General features: G+C 46.4%; 2 protein-coding genes across 3 annotated transcripts in view; one reads left to right on the forward strand and one right to left on the reverse strand.

Annotated features, from left to right (window-relative positions):
* The window catches only part of FAM219A (family with sequence similarity 219 member A), a 56,938-nt gene extending 54,955 nt beyond the window's left edge, over nucleotides 1–1,983 (reverse strand). For both annotated transcript variants that reach the window (XM_039355381.1, XM_039355380.1), the window contains exon 1: nucleotides 1,762–1,983. In XM_039355381.1, coding sequence (XP_039211315.1) covers nucleotides 1,762–1,821 — 60 coding nt within the window. In that variant the 5' untranslated portion in view covers nucleotides 1,822–1,983. The remainder of the gene's footprint in view (nucleotides 1–1,761) is intronic.
* Nucleotides 1,984–2,270: 287 nt separating this feature from the next.
* The window catches only part of DNAI1 (dynein axonemal intermediate chain 1), a 205,599-nt gene continuing 190,616 nt past the window's right edge, over nucleotides 2,271–17,253 (forward strand). Inside the window, exons 1-2 of the mRNA XM_039355382.1 lie at nucleotides 2,271–2,479; nucleotides 7,987–8,031. Coding sequence (XP_039211316.1) covers nucleotides 2,447–2,479; nucleotides 7,987–8,031 — 78 coding nt within the window. The 5' untranslated portion in view covers nucleotides 2,271–2,446. The remainder of the gene's footprint in view (nucleotides 2,480–7,986; nucleotides 8,032–17,253) is intronic.

Below are 17,253 nucleotides of genomic sequence, written 5' to 3' on the forward strand. Positions count from 1 at the left end.
TTTATTTTTATGGCTTCTCCTGCTATGCCCAAATCTTGAAGAGTCATCTGGAAGAGCCAGACGGGCAGCAGACAAATTTAATAAATAAATGCAAACACATCAGTCAATGGTTTGCACTCTGAAGAGAGGAGAAGCAGCACCTTGCTGGGAAATCCTTGCAAGGCAGGAAAATGTGATCCATAATGCAGAGAAAAGACAAGGACAGAATTCCGCGCCCCCCCCGTGTTTAAAAGACCTCGCTGCCTTGCGAAGAGCAGAGAACTTCCCACGGAAGAAGGAGGGGGGAGACAAGGAACTTTATGAGGAAATACGCCTTTTCCAAGTAACTCTCAACTTACGACCACAATCGAGTCCCAAATTTCTCTCGCGAAGTGAGACAGCTAAGTGAGCTTTGCCCCACTTTATGACCTTTCTTGCCACGGCTGTTAAACGAATCCGGGTTCCCCCTTGACTTTGCTTGTCCGAAGGTCGCAAAAGGAGATCACATGACCCCAGGATGCTGCAACCCTCATAAATATGAGCCAGTTGCCAAGCATCCGGATTTTGATCATGTGACCATGAATGAGGATACTGCAATGGGGGGAAAGGGTCCTAAGCCACTTTTGCCAGTGCAGTTGTAACTTTGAACGGTCCCTAAATGAAATGTTGTAAGTCGAGGGTTACCTGTGTATAGTGGTACTAATGTTTTCTTGCACACATGGCATTACCAACCTAGGTAACATCATCAAGGGTTGTGATGGGCTGCATTGGCGACAGTGTCCCTAGCACGGCAAGACAAGAAATAAGACAAGACACAGAAGGCAAGGCAAGAGGTACTGGAGGGAAACTAACCAAGGAGAGAAGAAATCTGGAATTAAGGAGAAACTTCCTGACAGTGAGAACAATTAACCAGTGGAATGGCTTGCCACCAGAAGTTATGGGTGCTCCATCACTGGAGGCTTTCAAAAAGAGCCTGACAGCCATTGGTATAGGGCAGGGATAAGCAACGTTGGCTCTTTTATGACTCGTTGGCTCTTTTATGACTCGTGGACTTTCAACTCCCAGAATTCCTAAGCCAGCATGGCTGGCTCAGAAATTCTGGGAGTTGAAATCCATGAGTCATAAAAGAGCCAAGGCTGCCTACCCCTGGTATAGGGTCTCCTGCATGAGCAGGGGGTTGGACTAGAAGACCTCCAAGATCCCTTTCAGCTCTATTCTGATTGATGGGAACGATCACCCTGGCCTGGAAAGCAGCCCACCGCTCCTCCATCCGGGATTCAACCCAACCGGTTTGGCTTCTGCATCTTGAACCGGTCTCCACCAAGCCCTCCTTTCGATGCCCAGGCAAGGCGGGCAGAGAATGAGCCCTGCCGTTTCAACCCCGGGCCGGGCGGGGAAGAGGAGGGCAGCGGGTGCAAACGCGGGTGCAAACGGGCGAGGCTGGGGGTGGGAAGGAGGAGGTGAGGCGGAGAGAAGGGGATCCGAACCCCCACTTCCCCCCCCCCCGGGAAAGCCACTCAGCTGCTGCGCGCTGCCCGTCGGCGGAGCGGAGCCGCGTTCAGCACCAGGGCGGCGGACAGCTCCCCGGGAAGGGAGGGGGGAGAGCGAGGGAGACCCGCGGGGAGGAGAGGATGACGTCATCAGCCTCCCCCTCCCGCCGGAGCTGCACTGGCGGGTCCTGCCCAACCGGGGGCGCCTGGCGGGGGGGAGGGAGGGAGGGGAGGCAGCGGGGGGGGAGTTCAGGGGGGGTTCGGCTTTTTCTCCCCTCCCCCCGTCACTCACCAACGGTTGCATCTCGGCGCGCACGGCGGGCACCTGGAAGCGGTCGATCTCCTCCATCATGGTGCCGGCGGGCCGAAGAGAAGGAGGGGGGACCGGGAGGAAGGCCTCGGCAGCCTCACTGAGGCCGGGGATCGCCCGTCGCCGCCCGCCTCATCCCGCCGCTAGAGCCGTCCGCCGCCGTGACTCAGCCCCCGCCCTGCCCCGGCCGCCCAGCTCGTTCGGACCACTGCGCACGCGCCGACGCAGCCCGGAGGGAGGGGAGAGGGAGCACAGCGCGCCTGCGCAGCACCCGGCTGTCGAAGCAGCGCCCGGCCTACCTCATTTGCATAGTCATGAGGGGGCGGGGAGACCTCCCTCCTCACGGGTGGATCTCCTCAGGATGCGGTTCATTTTGTTCCCCCCCCCCGCCCCGCCACTTCCTCAACCCACTCAAGAGGGCTCTTCATGGCCCGAAATCCTCGCTGGAGAAGGGAAACAAACAAACAAACAAAAAAAAGACGAGGGAGAGAAAGTGAGGGAAAGATCGCAGCGCTATGCCTTAGCTCGAGGGCCCTTCTCGCCCCCAGCAGCTGCCTCTATGGTCGCTTCCGGTTGGTTGCCAGGGATGCCGGAGTCAACTTCCGGCAGCTGACGAGCAGGGTGGAAAAAGGACGGCCGCGGCGGAGGCGGCGGCGCTGCTCTCAACATGCCCGGGAAGCATCTCTACCAGCGCAAGCAGGTAGGGGACGGGGGTGGTGGGGGGGGGTGGCGTGACGTCTCCGTGACGCCATCGCGCCACCTGGTGATGTCACCCTGTTGGCGCACCAAAGGTTTCTCCAATGGAGCCGCGGCTTCTCTGCCTCCAGAATGGAATGAACGGCCACATAAAACCCTCGAGCCTTAAAAGCATCTTGTGCCCCAAAATCAGACCCCAGGAAAAATCTGTCTGTCTGTCTGTCTGTCTGTCTGTCTGTCTATCTATCTATCTATCTATCTATCTATCTATCTATCTATCTATCTATCTATCTATCATCTATCCATTTATCTGTATTTATCATCTATCTCTATCATCCATCTATCCATTTATCTATCATCTATCTATAATATCTATATCTATCTATCTATCTATCTATCTATCTATCTATCCATTTATCTATCATCTGTCTCTCTGTGTCTCTGTCTGTCTGTCTATCTATCTATCTATCTATCTATCTATCTATCTATCATCTATCTATATCATCTATCCATTTATCTATTTGTCTGTCTGTCTATCTATCTCTATCATCTATCCATTTATCATCTGTATTTATCATCTATCTATCTATATCTATCATTATCTATATCTATCATCTATCTATCCATTATCTAATCTATTATCTATCTATCTATCTATCTATCTATCTATCTATCTATCTATCTATCTATCATAAAATTTATTGACCACCCATCTGACCACAGAGTAATTTTGGGAGGCTTACAGTATTAACTGTATGATATTTACTAAATTTATAGGCTGCCCATTTCACTGTTGACTTTGTGTCTTTCTTTTTTTTCTTTTTTTAATAAATATTTTATTAGATTTTATATAGGTAAGGAAAGGGTAGGATCAATACAAGTATAGGGGGAATGGGAAGAGGAATTTGGGGTAGGATAAGGGTAGGTACAGTAATAGGGTAATCCCCCATAATAATCCCAAGCTTTAACAAACAAGCTACCAACTATTGAATAAACATAATTTATATAATACTAAACAGTTGTAAAGATAAAATTAATTATAATCACGTAACTAAAATTTGATGAATAGGTAAAATTCCTCTAAATAGATATCCATACTTAATAACTTATCAACTAATGTCTGTGTCTTTCAATGCTCATCCTCCTCCTTTTGGTGATTCCATATCTGGTTTAAATCAGGCTGGGCTTTCCTGGTGGCCCCCTTTCCACTAGAATCAGCAGTACCTCTTGGAGCGTCAGTCAATCTCTGTGCTGCCGCCTGTAAGGAGGCACAGCAATGGAACAAAAATGCAATATTCTTTCACTGGGCGTCCTGTCTAACCTGCCTAAAGCTATGAAGGGTGACCAGAACCCTCATTGAAAATGAGTTGTTCACAAGGAAAGGAATGGCCTGGCAGGGGATGCCTTTAAGGACATCTGCGGTTCGAGAGTCACTGGCAGGTTGGACCACTTTTCACTTCTGCCCATCTTCAAGTCCAGCTGGATCCTGGCAGTCTTCCAAAGAGTTTCTAACCATCACTTCTTACTGTAAGTCACAACGGAGGATAGCTGGACCGGCTGTTCCTTTGCACTGCAATTACTGGTACTTCAGACCATTGGTCAAGCTGTAGGTCAGTCCATGTCTTTAGGGGCAGCAGTACCTCAATTTGCAGCTACTGCTATAGGTAGTCCTCAACATACAACAGTTCATTTAGTGACCATTCAAAGTTACAACGGCACTGAAAAAAGTGAGTTATGACCATTTTTCATCATTACGACTTTGGTAGCATCACCATGATCGTGTGATCGAAATTCAGATGCTTCGCAGCTGGTTCATACTTATGACCGTCGCAGTGTCACAAAGCCAAGTGATCCCTTTTTGTAAGCTTCTGATAAGCCAAGCCAACGGGGAGGCCATATTCACTGGACAACCAGATTAACTTACCAACCGCAGTGATTCGCTTAACAACGGTGGCAAGAAAGGTCGTAAAATGGGACAAAATTCGATTAACAGCAGAAATGTTGAGCTCGTAAGTCCACAGGACTGCCTGTAGCATGATGCCACCAAGAGCATTTTGCCACGCCTGTTAAAGAAGCAGAAGTGATGTTAGCAATAAACCACAGCAAGATTCTTAGCCAAAATAGGATCTGAGCCAGAAAGGGAGATTAATATTTATTTATGCATAAGTAAGAAGACATGAGGCAAGAAGACCCCTTAAAAAAAAGAAAAAAAACATTTTATACAGGTCGTCCACAACTTACAAACCTTTATGTCAGCGGTTCTCAACCTGTGAGTCGCGACCCCATTTGGGGTCGAACGACCATTTCACGGGGGTCGCCAAACAACGCGATCCGCCATTTTTTCCTCAGCCGGCGCATGGGGCGGCACTGCGCATATGCGCCATGCCGCGCATGCATCCATGGGGTGGCACCACGCATGCGTGCCACACATGGGGATGCCCCGCACACGCGTGCTGCGCATGGGTCGCCGCTGCGCATGCACGCCGCACATGGGGGCGCCGCCACGCATGAGCACTGCTCATGGTGGTGCCGCGCATGTGCGCCACACATGGGGGCGCCACCGTGCATGGGGCGCCGCATGTGCGCCGTGCATGGGGCGCCGCCGCGCATGCGCGGTGCGTGCTTATGACCGGGGTCGCCGGTATAAAAAGGTTGAGAACCACTGCTTTATGTGATCAAAATTAGGGGGCTTGGCAACTGACTCGTATTGATGATGGTTGCACTGTCCCAGGGTCACGTGATCACCATTGGTGACCTTCCCAGCCGGAAGGGGAAGCCGGATTCGCCTAATGACTCATTCATAACTGCAGTGATTCACTTAACAACCATGGTTAAAAAAAATGGTAAAAGGTCACGGGATCCCTTTTGCGACCTGCTGACAAGCAAAGGGGGAAGCCAGATTCACTTAACAACCGTGTGACTATCTTAACGACTGCAGTGATCCGCTGAACAAGTGTGGCAAGCAAGGTCGTAAAATGGAGCAAAACTCACTTAGCAACTGTCTCGCTTAGCAACTGAAATTGTGGTCATAAGTCGAGGACTACTTGTATACAGTTTGAACATACTGGGTTTGGAATGTGTTCCTGAATTGACCAGCCTCATTTGAGCCATCAAGCCTCTAGAGCAGGGGTCCCCAACCTATGGTCCACGGCCCGGTACCGGGACGCAGCTGTTGGCCACCGGGCCCTGGGAATAGCTGGTGAGCCCTGCCCCACTCGCAACAGCACAGCTATGCTGGTACTAGCGGTCTCATTTGCATATGCACGGGGACACTAGCACCACCGCCAACATCACGCAGGCACAGGCGGCCTGTTTGTGTTTGCGATGTGCTAGCACATGTACTGTGGGTGGGCATGGCCCATTTGCACATGCACATGGGCATCAGCGCACATGCCATGGATGCACGCAGCCCATTTGCGCCTGAGCATGCACACTAGCGCCACCATTGTGCACATGCCCATTTGCGCATGTGCACATGGGCCACGTGCGTGCACATTTCCCTGCATGCACGCACAGTGCAGTGATTCGCTTAACAACTGTTGCAAGAAAGGTCATAAAGAGAGGCAAAGCTCACTTAACAAAATGTCTCACTTAGCAGCAGAAATGGGCTCAATTGTGGTCATAAGGCGAGGACTATCTGTACTCAAAGATGATCCGTTCTCCTGCTCCCATTGTCACTGGCCTTTATGGGGTTCAGGAGTAAATGTGAAGCTTGTCCGTTGTGCTACTTGGGGGGAAAAAAGCAAAACCTTATGTTTATTTTGTTTCTCTGTTTTAACCGTAATTTAGCTTTTCATCCTGTAATGCCAGAGTTATTCTATCTGCTTTGTTCTCCCAGGATCGTCTTACCTTCTTCTGACATAAAATCTCTCTTGTTTTGCCTACTTTTTCTGTGCTACGAGGGCAGTTCTTCCCAGTGATTCCCAGAGGCCTCGTCACCACCAAATCCCTCCTTAATGCATTTCCGTAGGAAGAATTGTGTGAATGCATTATTAATCCAAAGCCTGTAATTAGCTAACAAGCGGGCAGTATATTTCAGAAACAGGTTTTTATAGATAGTTTTTTTTTAATCTCTCAAGCCTATAAGTAATACTTTTATGGTACAGTTCTATGCATATTTTATGGGCAGCCCTGCTCTGTGCTTTAAATGCTGTTCGCTCTTCAGAATAAAGACAGGGTATAAATAGAAATAGATGAAGTTTACAGAGCCAATTGTATGGCTGACTTGCAGATATTCCAAGAAATATTTTCCTTCCGCAACCTAAGTCCAAGAAGTGCTTTAGTTCACGCGTATAAATAGTTGCAACTCTGAAATTGCTTTTTTATTTTGTGGACAGCCCTCCAATCTGAAATGGTATAGTTCAGTGGTGGCGAACCTATGGCATGCATGCCAGAGGCGGCACTCAGAACCCTCTCTGTGGGCATGCTTGCCATGCCCTGGAGATGGCAACCGTCTCTCTTCAACCAGCTGTCCCTCTTCAACCAGCTGCCCGCTAACTTGCCGACATCCCACATGGCTAGATGCATCCCATGCGCTCGCTGGCCTCTGTGTGCAGGGGCTGATGGTGTCAGGCAGCAGCTGCCCCAGTCCCTGCCTCGCCTTGTCCTGCGACAATGACACCCCCGCCCTGCCTCGCCTTGCCTTGCCTCACCCCGTAGGACAAGCCTCCTGCCCACTACCCCACCTGCCAGAGACCCCCTGAATCTCCCCCAACCCTGCCCAGCCCCCACAGGTGTCCCTCCCAATGAGCAACATTGAGGTGATCAAGCCCACCTTGGCCATACCCACCCAGTCTGCCATGACCACCACAGCCACGTCCACCCAGTGGGCGATGCCCACCTGGCACCTGGCGATAAATAAGTGGGTTTTGGGTTGCAGTTTGGGTATTCAGTCTCTAAAAGGTTCGCCATCACTGGTATAGTTTCTCCTGCCTTAGCATACGGTTGGATTAGAACACATATCTCCAACCTTTCTAGGCTTGCGGGCCGGAGGGAAGGAGAGCGGCTTCTAAATTGGTGCACGCGCGCACATGCAGACAGGCACACCAGCGCAGCACTAACGGCCCCGTTCCCGCATCTGTAAATGGGCCGTGCATACCTGCCCGGTGCTAGCGGACCCATTCACACCCGTGTGCATGAGCAAATAGGGCTGCGGGTGCTAGCGTGAGTGGGGGGAGTGCGTGTGTACGCAGTGATTCACTGGATAATGATGGCAAGAAAGTTCATAAAATGGGGCAAAATTCATTTAATAAATATCTCAATTAGCAACAGAAACTTCAGCCTCATTTGTGGTTGTAACTCGAGGACTGCCTGTTCTGCTTTCCACACATCAGCCCTGCTTATTGCTACCAGAAAAGTATTGGTTGAGGTGAGCTGGGAGTAAATAATACAATGAAATACTTTAGGAATATTTCCGTAGAATGAATTGTGAGCTTTAGCAGACCTCGCCATTTTGGTGATCGCTGATCTCGTGCGAAAAATAATTATGATTTTATTTTGTCTTCTCTCTAGAGTCAAATTGGACTTCGACCTTCAAAATCAACTACAAGGAGAAGGGTAAACTATTTAAATTTTAAGTGTGCTTTTTCTTTCAAGTCACCACAACAATCTCTATGGATTTTTTTTTCTTCAAGTATGTTTGGCTTTGTGGTCTAACTCTCTGAATATAGACCAGAAAAAAGAAAGAAAACTGAATTAGATTGTTTATGCACAGATCTTTCTCTCTCCCAAGTAAATAAACTCAGGAATAAGCCTCACAGCTTCCAACTTAACAAAAATAATTGGATAAGCAATATATAATAATAATATAATAATAATAATAGTAAAGTTGGAAGGGACCTTGGAGGTCATCTAGTCCAACCCCCTGCTCGGGCAGGAAACCCTACACCATTTCGGACAAATGGCTGATACATATTCAAGTCTGACCTTTTAAGTACAATCCATTGGACGCATTTTGGAGATTAAGCTAAACGATATTATTAGTTCTACATTGTTATGGCAGCTGAATTCTTTTTAATCAATTTCCAGACAATTGCAGTAGAGAGATCAAAACCCTACCCTGTCCTCTTTGTATGTGTGGACACTACTACTGATATCTACAGGAGAGGAACTCATCAAATTTGCAGATGATACTAAGCCGGCAGGAATAGCCAACACCCTATGATAGGCTCAAGATTCAGATGGATCTTGACAGACTTGAACACTAGGCTCTATCTAACAAAATGAAATTCAGTGTAGAGAAAAGTAAAGTCTTAGGCACGAAAAACCAAAAGTACACATATAGGTTGGGTGAAACCAGTCTTAATAGCAGTAGCTGTGAGAGGGATCTTGGCGTCTCAGTGGACGATCAATTAAATATGAGCCAACGGTGTGTGGCAGCAGCCAAAAAAGCCAATGCAATCCTAAGATGCATTAACAGAGGGATTCAATCAAGATCATGTCAGATAGAATACCACTCTATAAAGCCTTAGTAAGGCCACACCTAGAATAGTGCAACCAGTTTTGATCTCCACACTATAAAAAGGATGTTGAGCCTCTAGAGAAGAGCAAAAAAGGTGATTGGGGGACTGGAGGCTAAAACATATGAAGAACGGTTATAGGAACCACACATGGCTAGTCTAGTGAAGAGAAGGACCAGGGGAGACATGATAGCAGTCTTCCAATATTTGAGGGGCTGTCACAGAGAGCAAGGGGTCAACCTATTTTCCAAAGCACCTGAAGGCCAGACAAGGAACAAGGGATGGAAACTGATCAAGGAGAGATTCAGCCTAGGGATAAGGAGAAATTTTCTGACAGTAAGAACAATCAACCAATGGAACAGATTGCCTTCAGAAGTTATGGGAGCTTCATTACTAGAAGAGACTGGACTGCCATCTGTCTGAAATGGTGTAGGGTCTCCTGCTTGGGTGGGGGGGTTGGACTAGATGACCTACAAGGTCCCTTCCAACTCTGTTATTCTATTATCTCTTTTCTCCATGTCTCTTCTCAGTCATTTTCTAAAATTATCATTTTAATCTAATATATCAATGTTTCATTGCATTACTAAATAAACAGAGTCGGCAATAGTTGCGAATAAACATTACTGAATAAACAGAGTCTTTTGAATGAAGGTGAATCTATGTTGCAAGATCCAATCTGGGTCAGTCACCGGGACCACAGGTTTATTTTTCTGAGCTTTCAGACTCGTGTGTGAGGACAAGTCATGCATTGCAAAGATCGCTGTCCTGTGACTATGTAGGACAGATGAGGAGGAAGCTAACCACCAGATTGCAAGAACACGAGTGAGCGCTTAGACAAGACTCATTGGTAGCCCCACAATGAACAAGGACACATCTTCAATTTCGCAGCTATTAAGATTGTTGGCCGAGCAGGGACAAAAATAGCCAGGGAAATCATTGAAACCTGGGAAACGGGCTCCTCACAAGAGTGCTGATTTACAACCAGCTTACGAGGTACTTAGGAGTGGAGGGCTAGGCAGCACAAGGGAACAACAGCCAACAACTTAATAACCAGCTATCAACCCCCCAATCAACAACTAAAAACCCACACACAATCAGGCACCATATAAATACCACACACAGATTAGCCCAAAGCACAGACTCTGCTAGAGAGATGTTCCCTGAGGATGGGCTTCAGCATAAGTCCAAAAGCTCGGAAGATAAAAGCTCTGGTCTTGGTGACCGACCCAGATCGGTTCTTGAAATACAGTCTTTGTTCAATTATCCTTCTGTGGCACAAGAGCCAAGCATAAACGCTTCCATTGTCACCTGTGGATTTCAATTTATGTAACCAAAACGTTTAGACCAGTGGTGACGAACCTACGGCATGTGTGCCAGAGGCGGCACTCAGAGCCCTCTCTGTGGACACGCGCGCCATCGCCCCAGCCCCGCCTCCCCTCGTGGCCCCCTCCTTACCAGCAGCCCCCCTGGAGGAGAGTTGCCCCTAGGCGTGGCCTGCACGGAGCAGCACAGCCAAGGACATAGCCAGGTAGCAGGGTGCAGATGATGCTGTGGGGTGTGGGCAGAGGGCGTGGCTGCCATGGCACTGCAGGGCTGCCTGGGCGATCTGGGCCATGGAGGCGGTGTGTGGTCCTGCGGGGGGCGGGACAGGAGGCGGACAGGGGCGGAGCAGGCAGGGCGGGAGGCTGAGCGGGGACAGAGGGCAGTTTTGGGGCACTCGGTCTCTGAAAGGTTCGCCATCACTGGTTTAGACCCATTTTTCTCCCTCAACATATTTTCCTTGCGTATGGACAGATTCTTGCCTACTTGTGACAATTCATTATGATACGCAGTTACCAACAATCAACAAATTATTACCAGAGTAGTAATGGGGGACTTGAACTACCTTGACATCAACTGGGAGACCAACTCTGCACCAGGTGGGAAATCAAATAGATTCCTGATGAGCCTAGTTGATAATTTTGTCATCCCAAAAACCAGCTACGTAGCTCAATAGCAGTAACTGTGAGAGGGATCTCTCTGGCTCACTTAAATATGAGCAGGCAGTGTGTGGCAACATAGTTCTAGGCTGCATTAACAGAGGGATAGAGTCAAGATCGTGTGAAATGTTAATACCACTTTATAGCGCTGTAGAAAGTCCACACTTGGAATACCGCACCCAATTTTGATAAACACAGTGTAAAAAAGATGTTGAGACAATAGAAAGAAGGCAGAGAAGAGCAACAAAGATGATTAAGGGGCTAGAGGCAAAAAAATACGATGAACGGTTGCAGGAATTGGGTATGTCTAGTTTAATGAAAAGAAGGACTAGGGGGGACATGATAGCAGTGTTCCAATATCTCAGGGGCTGCCCCAAAGAAGAGGGAGTCAAGCTATTTTCCAAAGCGCCTGAAGGCAGGACAAGAAGCAAGGGATGGAAACTAATCCAGGAGAGAAGCAACCTAGAACTAAGGAGAAATTTGCTCACAGAACAGTTAACCAGTGGAACAACCTGCCTCCAGAAACGGTGAATGCGCCAACACTGGAAGTTTTTAAGAAGAGACTGGGCAGCCATTTGTCTGAAATGGCATAGGCTCCCCTGCTTGGGCAAGGGGTTGGACCTCTGTCACTGATAATGTTACGAAGTTAGTTCATGAAACGTCTGCAAGAAAGCAACCAAGCTCAGAGAGCACCAAGGACCTCACCAGTTTAACCTTGAGCTATAAATATTCACGATCCAAGAAGGCTGCCTTCAAATGACATGCTAAATCTTACAAAGTGGATTACCTTGGCCAAGTGTTTTGACGCTGACGGTCTTCTCTATCGAACCTGATCTACATCGATGTGCTCTTTAGAACTCTCACATGCCTTCTTAAAAAAACCCCAATAGTTCTTGTTACTCCGTAGCCCATGAGCAAATGAAGCGATATGTTACAATCACTCTTGAGGCTCCAGAATTCATTTCTGAGCACCGTCATGTCAGCCTGAACATACGGTTACAGGCCTTGCCCTGAAATCCCTGAAGATTCTCTGCTAGCTTTGTGTGAAGCTGGGACAATGAGTGGGGCAGTCCTTTGATTAATCTTCCATCCATCCCCCTGGAGGGCAGGCAGGCAGAGAGTGATCTAATTACTGCAGAGGCCATCCCCACGTGACAGACAGTTTTAAGCAAAGCTCCTGGGAGGGTAAAATTGAAGAGGAAAATAGATGTATTTGAAATTCTGCTCAGGGTAGTCTTCGTGAACAAAAGTGGACAATTGCCTCCAGCCCCCGAGCTTGTTTTAATCAGTGCCTCACATCACCATGAATAGAAATTTAAATTCATCAGTTCCTCTTGTTATCAGAATGCAGAAGATCAAAGTTGGAAGGGACCTTGGAGGTCTTCTAGGAGGTCTTCTACCAGAGGTCCCCAATCTTTTGAGCCCCAGGGACTGGTTCCATGGAGAAAGTTTTTTTCTACGGACCGGAGAGTGCGTGGTTTTGTGTGTTGCCTGTATCCCACGGATGGGGCTTTTCTTGTTTGTGCGGACCGGTTGCTGACACGCCGCGGTCTGGTACCGGTCCATGATTGGGGGCCCCTGTCCTATACCATCCCAGACAAATGGCTGTCCAGTCTCTTGTTAAAAGCCTTCAGTGATCGAACACCCACAACTTTGGGAGGCACTGATTAATTGTTCTCACTGTCAGGAATAACAGAACAGCTGGAAGGGAACTTGGAGGTCTTCTAGTCCAGCCCCCTGTTCAAGTAGGAGATCTCTCTAGCCCAGTGGTTCTCAACCTGTGGGTTGGGACCCCATTTGGGGTCGAACGACCATTTCACGGGGGTCGCCAAACAACGCAGTCCGCCATTTCCCCCCCCCCTTTTCCTTAGCTGTGCTACTCCCTTTTATTCTATTGGCTTTTGAAATCCAATAGAAGAGACTCTCTTGAATAGAGTCTAATTCTATTGGCTTTCAAAAGCCAATAGGAATTGTCCAGGCTGTCTCTGCCCTGCTGAGCCCGCCAAAAGTCCCATTCTGCAAACGGAGCTGCACCAGTTGAGTAGTCCTCGACTAACGACCGGTTGAGGGTCGCGGCATTAAAAAGGTTGAGAACCACCGTCCTATACCATTTCAAACAAATGGCTATCCAGTCTCTTCTTGAAAATCTCCACTGATGGAGCACGCACAACTTCTGGAGGCAAGTTATTCCCCTGATTGATTGTTCTCACTGTCAGGAAAGTTCTAGGTCGGCTGTTTCTTTGTTTAGTTTCCACCCGTTACTTCTTGTCTTGCCTTCAGGTGCCTTGGAGAATAGGTTGACTTCCTCTTCTTTATGGTAGCCTCTTTTCTCTAACCTGGCCATACCCAATTCTTGCAACTGTTCTTCATATGTTTTAGTCTCCAGGCCTTTCATCACCTTAGTTGCTCTTCTCTGCACTTTTTCCAAAGTCTCAACATCTTTTTTGTAATGTGGTGAACATAATTGGACACAGTATTCTAAGCGTGGCCTTCAATACAATAGAGAGCTGCCAGGAATAATATTTTTCATGAAGAGAGTTTGTGTTAGGCTAAGTCCAGGACTAAAAATAATTTGGCATTCAGCAACTTGAGTGATGACAAACATCTGCAAACTTTAAATGTAATGGAGGCCGGTACTTTTCCTGCAGTCACGATTGTGTTCAAATCTACATCGGCGTCGAATGGCGGTTTGTGATAGCTCCATTCCTGTGGAAAGAATCATTCCCTTCTATAGCTTGAATTTAACTATTTTTTTGCTTTAAGTCCCCAGGCTTGAATAAGACACCTGATCTGAAATGTGGGCAAAATATCTGAGGTGGAAAATATGTAGAGAAGCACCAAGGATGTAAACCAGGGATGGTATAGTCTGAATTTTGTCTGAAATGGTATAGAGCCGTGGTAGCAAACCTATGACACGCTTGGGCACGTGGGCACGTGCGGCATCGCCCCAGTCCTAGGCCTTCATCTGGGTTTTATAAAACCTTTTCGCTTTAGTCCTCCACCATCGTGTGGGGAAAAAAAAGGTTCAATCAATCAATCAATTTCAACTTCAAAAAAAAAAGATGTCGCAAAGTTGAAATTGGTTGATTAAACTTTTTAGTCCCACCCAGTCTGCCATTACCACCGTAGCCACGCCCACCCAATTGGCCACACCCAGCCAATGGGCCACACCCAGCCAATGGACTACATCCACCCGGCACCCGATGATGCATAAGTGGGTTTTGGGTTTCAGTTTGGGCACTCGGTCTCTAAAAGGTTCGCCATCACTGGTATAGAGTCTCCTGCTTGAGCAGGGGGTTGGACTAGAAGACCTCCAAGGTCCCTTCCAGCTCTGTTCTGTTATTTTCTTGTTCCTGACAGACAGAACAATTAATCAGTGGAACAGCTTTCCTCTAGATTCTAGAAGTTATGGGTGCTCAATCACTGGAGATTTTTAAGCAAAGATTAGACAGCCATTTATCTGAAATGGTATTTGTCTTAGCAAGTGGGTTGGACTAGAAGACCTCCAAGGTCCCTTCCAACTCTACTCAGATTATTGGGATTTGCAAGTGAAGGGATAAAAAGTAGTTATCTCTAGAACAGCTGGCCTCCAGAAGTTGTGCATGCTCCATCACTGGAGGTTTTCAAGAAGAGATTGGATAACTGTTTGGGACGGTATAAGGATCAAGCAGGGATTGAACTAGAAAACCTTCAAGGTCCCTTCTAGCCGGAGGATTCTACGGTTTCTGTATGTTATCTAGTTCGGCAATGAAACATTCGCAAGACAACAACCAGGCTCATAGAATACCAAGGACACCATAGTAGTAGCAGAAAAAAAAAATTTTTTTTTTATTAAGGTAAGGGCTTTCCTTGGTAAGTTGACATCATAGATGGCAGCATTCTAATTCCTAAGAAAAGGATTTGTCATGAAAACATGCCTCGGTGAAGATAAGCTACAACTATAGCAGGAAATTGCAGCATGCAAGGCTGGAGGGTAAGAACTGCCACTTTGTGGGTCCTTGATGCTCTCTGAGCTTGGTTGTTTTCCTGTAGACATTTCATTACCCAACTAGGTAACATCATGAGTGCTGATGTATTGATCAGTAGCACTGATATTGTTATGTAGTTGGGTAATGAAAAAGCCAAGCTCAGACAGCATTTAAGATTGCATGGTCATTGTCCTCCTCCTCCCCCTCCTCCTCCTCCTCTTCCTCCTCCTCTTCCTCTCTGTAAATCCCCTCCCTTCTAGCACTGATGATGTTCCTGTTGTGATTCTGTGCCAGCCTGTGCTCCCAACAGCTGAGGAATCTGAGGAGGAGGTGGAGGAGGGCCATCAGGGGCAGAGGGAGGCTCTGATGAATTACAGGACTCACAGTTTGATGCAGAGCCTGGGCCCTCCAGTCGTGTTCCTGATGAAGCTCAGCTGTGTGAGGAGAATGAGTCAGACTCGGAGGACTCACACCTGATGGACTTGCTAATTGATGCTCGCACACGTCGTCAATTAGTGAGAGTAAATCAGCAGCAGTCAATACGGCAACTCCAGAGTAAAAGGAGAAGGCAATGAGAGGCAACGCCTTGGGACTGCTGTATAAAAAGAGGAGGTGTGGGTGGTGCTGGTTGCTGAAGGCAACCGTTTGCAAAATACTAATTGGAATTCTGGTCTGTTCGTCTTGCTTGTGACTACTCTTCTGTTTGCATCGTGTTTCCTGTGGACTATTTCCTTCATTTGGACTTGGGTTTTGCTGTTTGTGTTTTGGACTATTTGACAGGTTTGTCACCCAAATTAAAAGGGGTTTGTTTTGTTTTAAAGTCTCCAACCTATTTTATCAACAGGGGTTTGGTCCTTGTGCCTTTAACAAGGACGGCAATAGGCTGGGATAGAACAGTTCCCTAGTTGGGTAATGAAAAGTCTGCAAGAAAACCACAAAGCTCAGAGATCACGAAAGACCCCACAATCCTCCTCCTCCTCCTCCTCCTCCTCCTCCTCTCCACAAACCCCACACTCACTAGCCCTGATGACGTCACCTAGTTGGGTAATGAAATGTCTGCAGAAAACCCACTAAGCTCAGAGCACCAAGGACCGGCAGTTCAATCTTGAGGTTCAAAAACTCACTGGTAATTGCCAGTTTGTCTAGGAAATGCCGAAAGTGCCTGAAACATAGATGAGAAATGATGGCAATTGCAGGGACTGGGTAGTGGGCAAATGATATTACATGCCTCACGACTTCTACCATCATAATTGTGTAACAATGTCAGGATTCGCAGGCCATAATTTTTATTTCATCTTGGCCAGCTCACAACTGCCGTTTCACGGACATAAAAGCTTATTGTGTCTGTTAGAAGAAGACAGACACCTTTTTTCCTTGATTGCCTTTCTATCAAACGACGCTAAATCTCCCTTTCTCTCCCACAATTCCAACTTCTGTCTTTAAAGATGCTTAAATACAGTCTTGCCAAGAGTGACATTTTTTTTTTTTTTTTTTTTTTATTGAAATTTTTCAAAAGTTTTACAAATAAAAATCCACCCCCCCCTCCCCAACCACCCCACCCCCCCCCCCGACTTCCCAGAACTGAATATAGGATTATTTAACAAATATTTTAAAAATAACATTTGCAATTTATAAAATAATTAATAATAATAATAAAAATCACAGTAATAATATATATAGAAATAATATACATAACATAAACTTTAAAATGAATAATATATACTAAAAAAAAAAAAAAAATAAAAAATAAAAAGAGAAGAGAGAGAGAGAAAGAAGAAAGAAGAAAGTAGACGAAAAATAAAGCATATATATATATAAAAAAAAAATATATGAATAATAATACATTAAAAATGTATATATATAAAAAAGAAAAAGAAGAAAGAAAGAAAGAAAAAACAATCATTACAAATTATAAAAAGGCTAAATAATATTTTTCCATATCCAAATTATGTTGTATAAAATTTATCCATTTTTCCCATACCGCAAAAAATTTTTCTTGAGATTGCTCCTTTAAGAAAGCCGAAATCTTTGCCATTTCTGCCAAATACGAAACTTTATGAAACCATTCTTGTAAAGTAGGCAAAGATTCCTTCTTCCAATATTGTCCTATTAACAACCTAGCGGCTGTAATCAAATTTAACATCAATATAACCTCCTTAGCATCACAGTCAATAACAATACCTAGTAAAAATAATTGCGGAGTAAATTTTACCCTCCTTTTAAAAATTCTTTGAATATTCCACCATATCTTAATCCAAAAAGCTTTTATATGCTTACACGTCCACCAAATATGGTAATAGGTAGCATCCAAATATCCACATCTCCAGCATTTCGGCTGTAGATTAGGGTACATAATGGACATTTTCTTTGGGT

Source organism: Crotalus tigris, unplaced genomic scaffold (genome assembly GCF_016545835.1).
Source record: "Crotalus tigris isolate CLP2741 ecotype Arizona unplaced genomic scaffold, ASM1654583v1 scf7180000018684.1183181, whole genome shotgun sequence".
Classification (NCBI taxonomy): domain Eukaryota; kingdom Metazoa; phylum Chordata; class Lepidosauria; order Squamata; family Viperidae; genus Crotalus; species Crotalus tigris.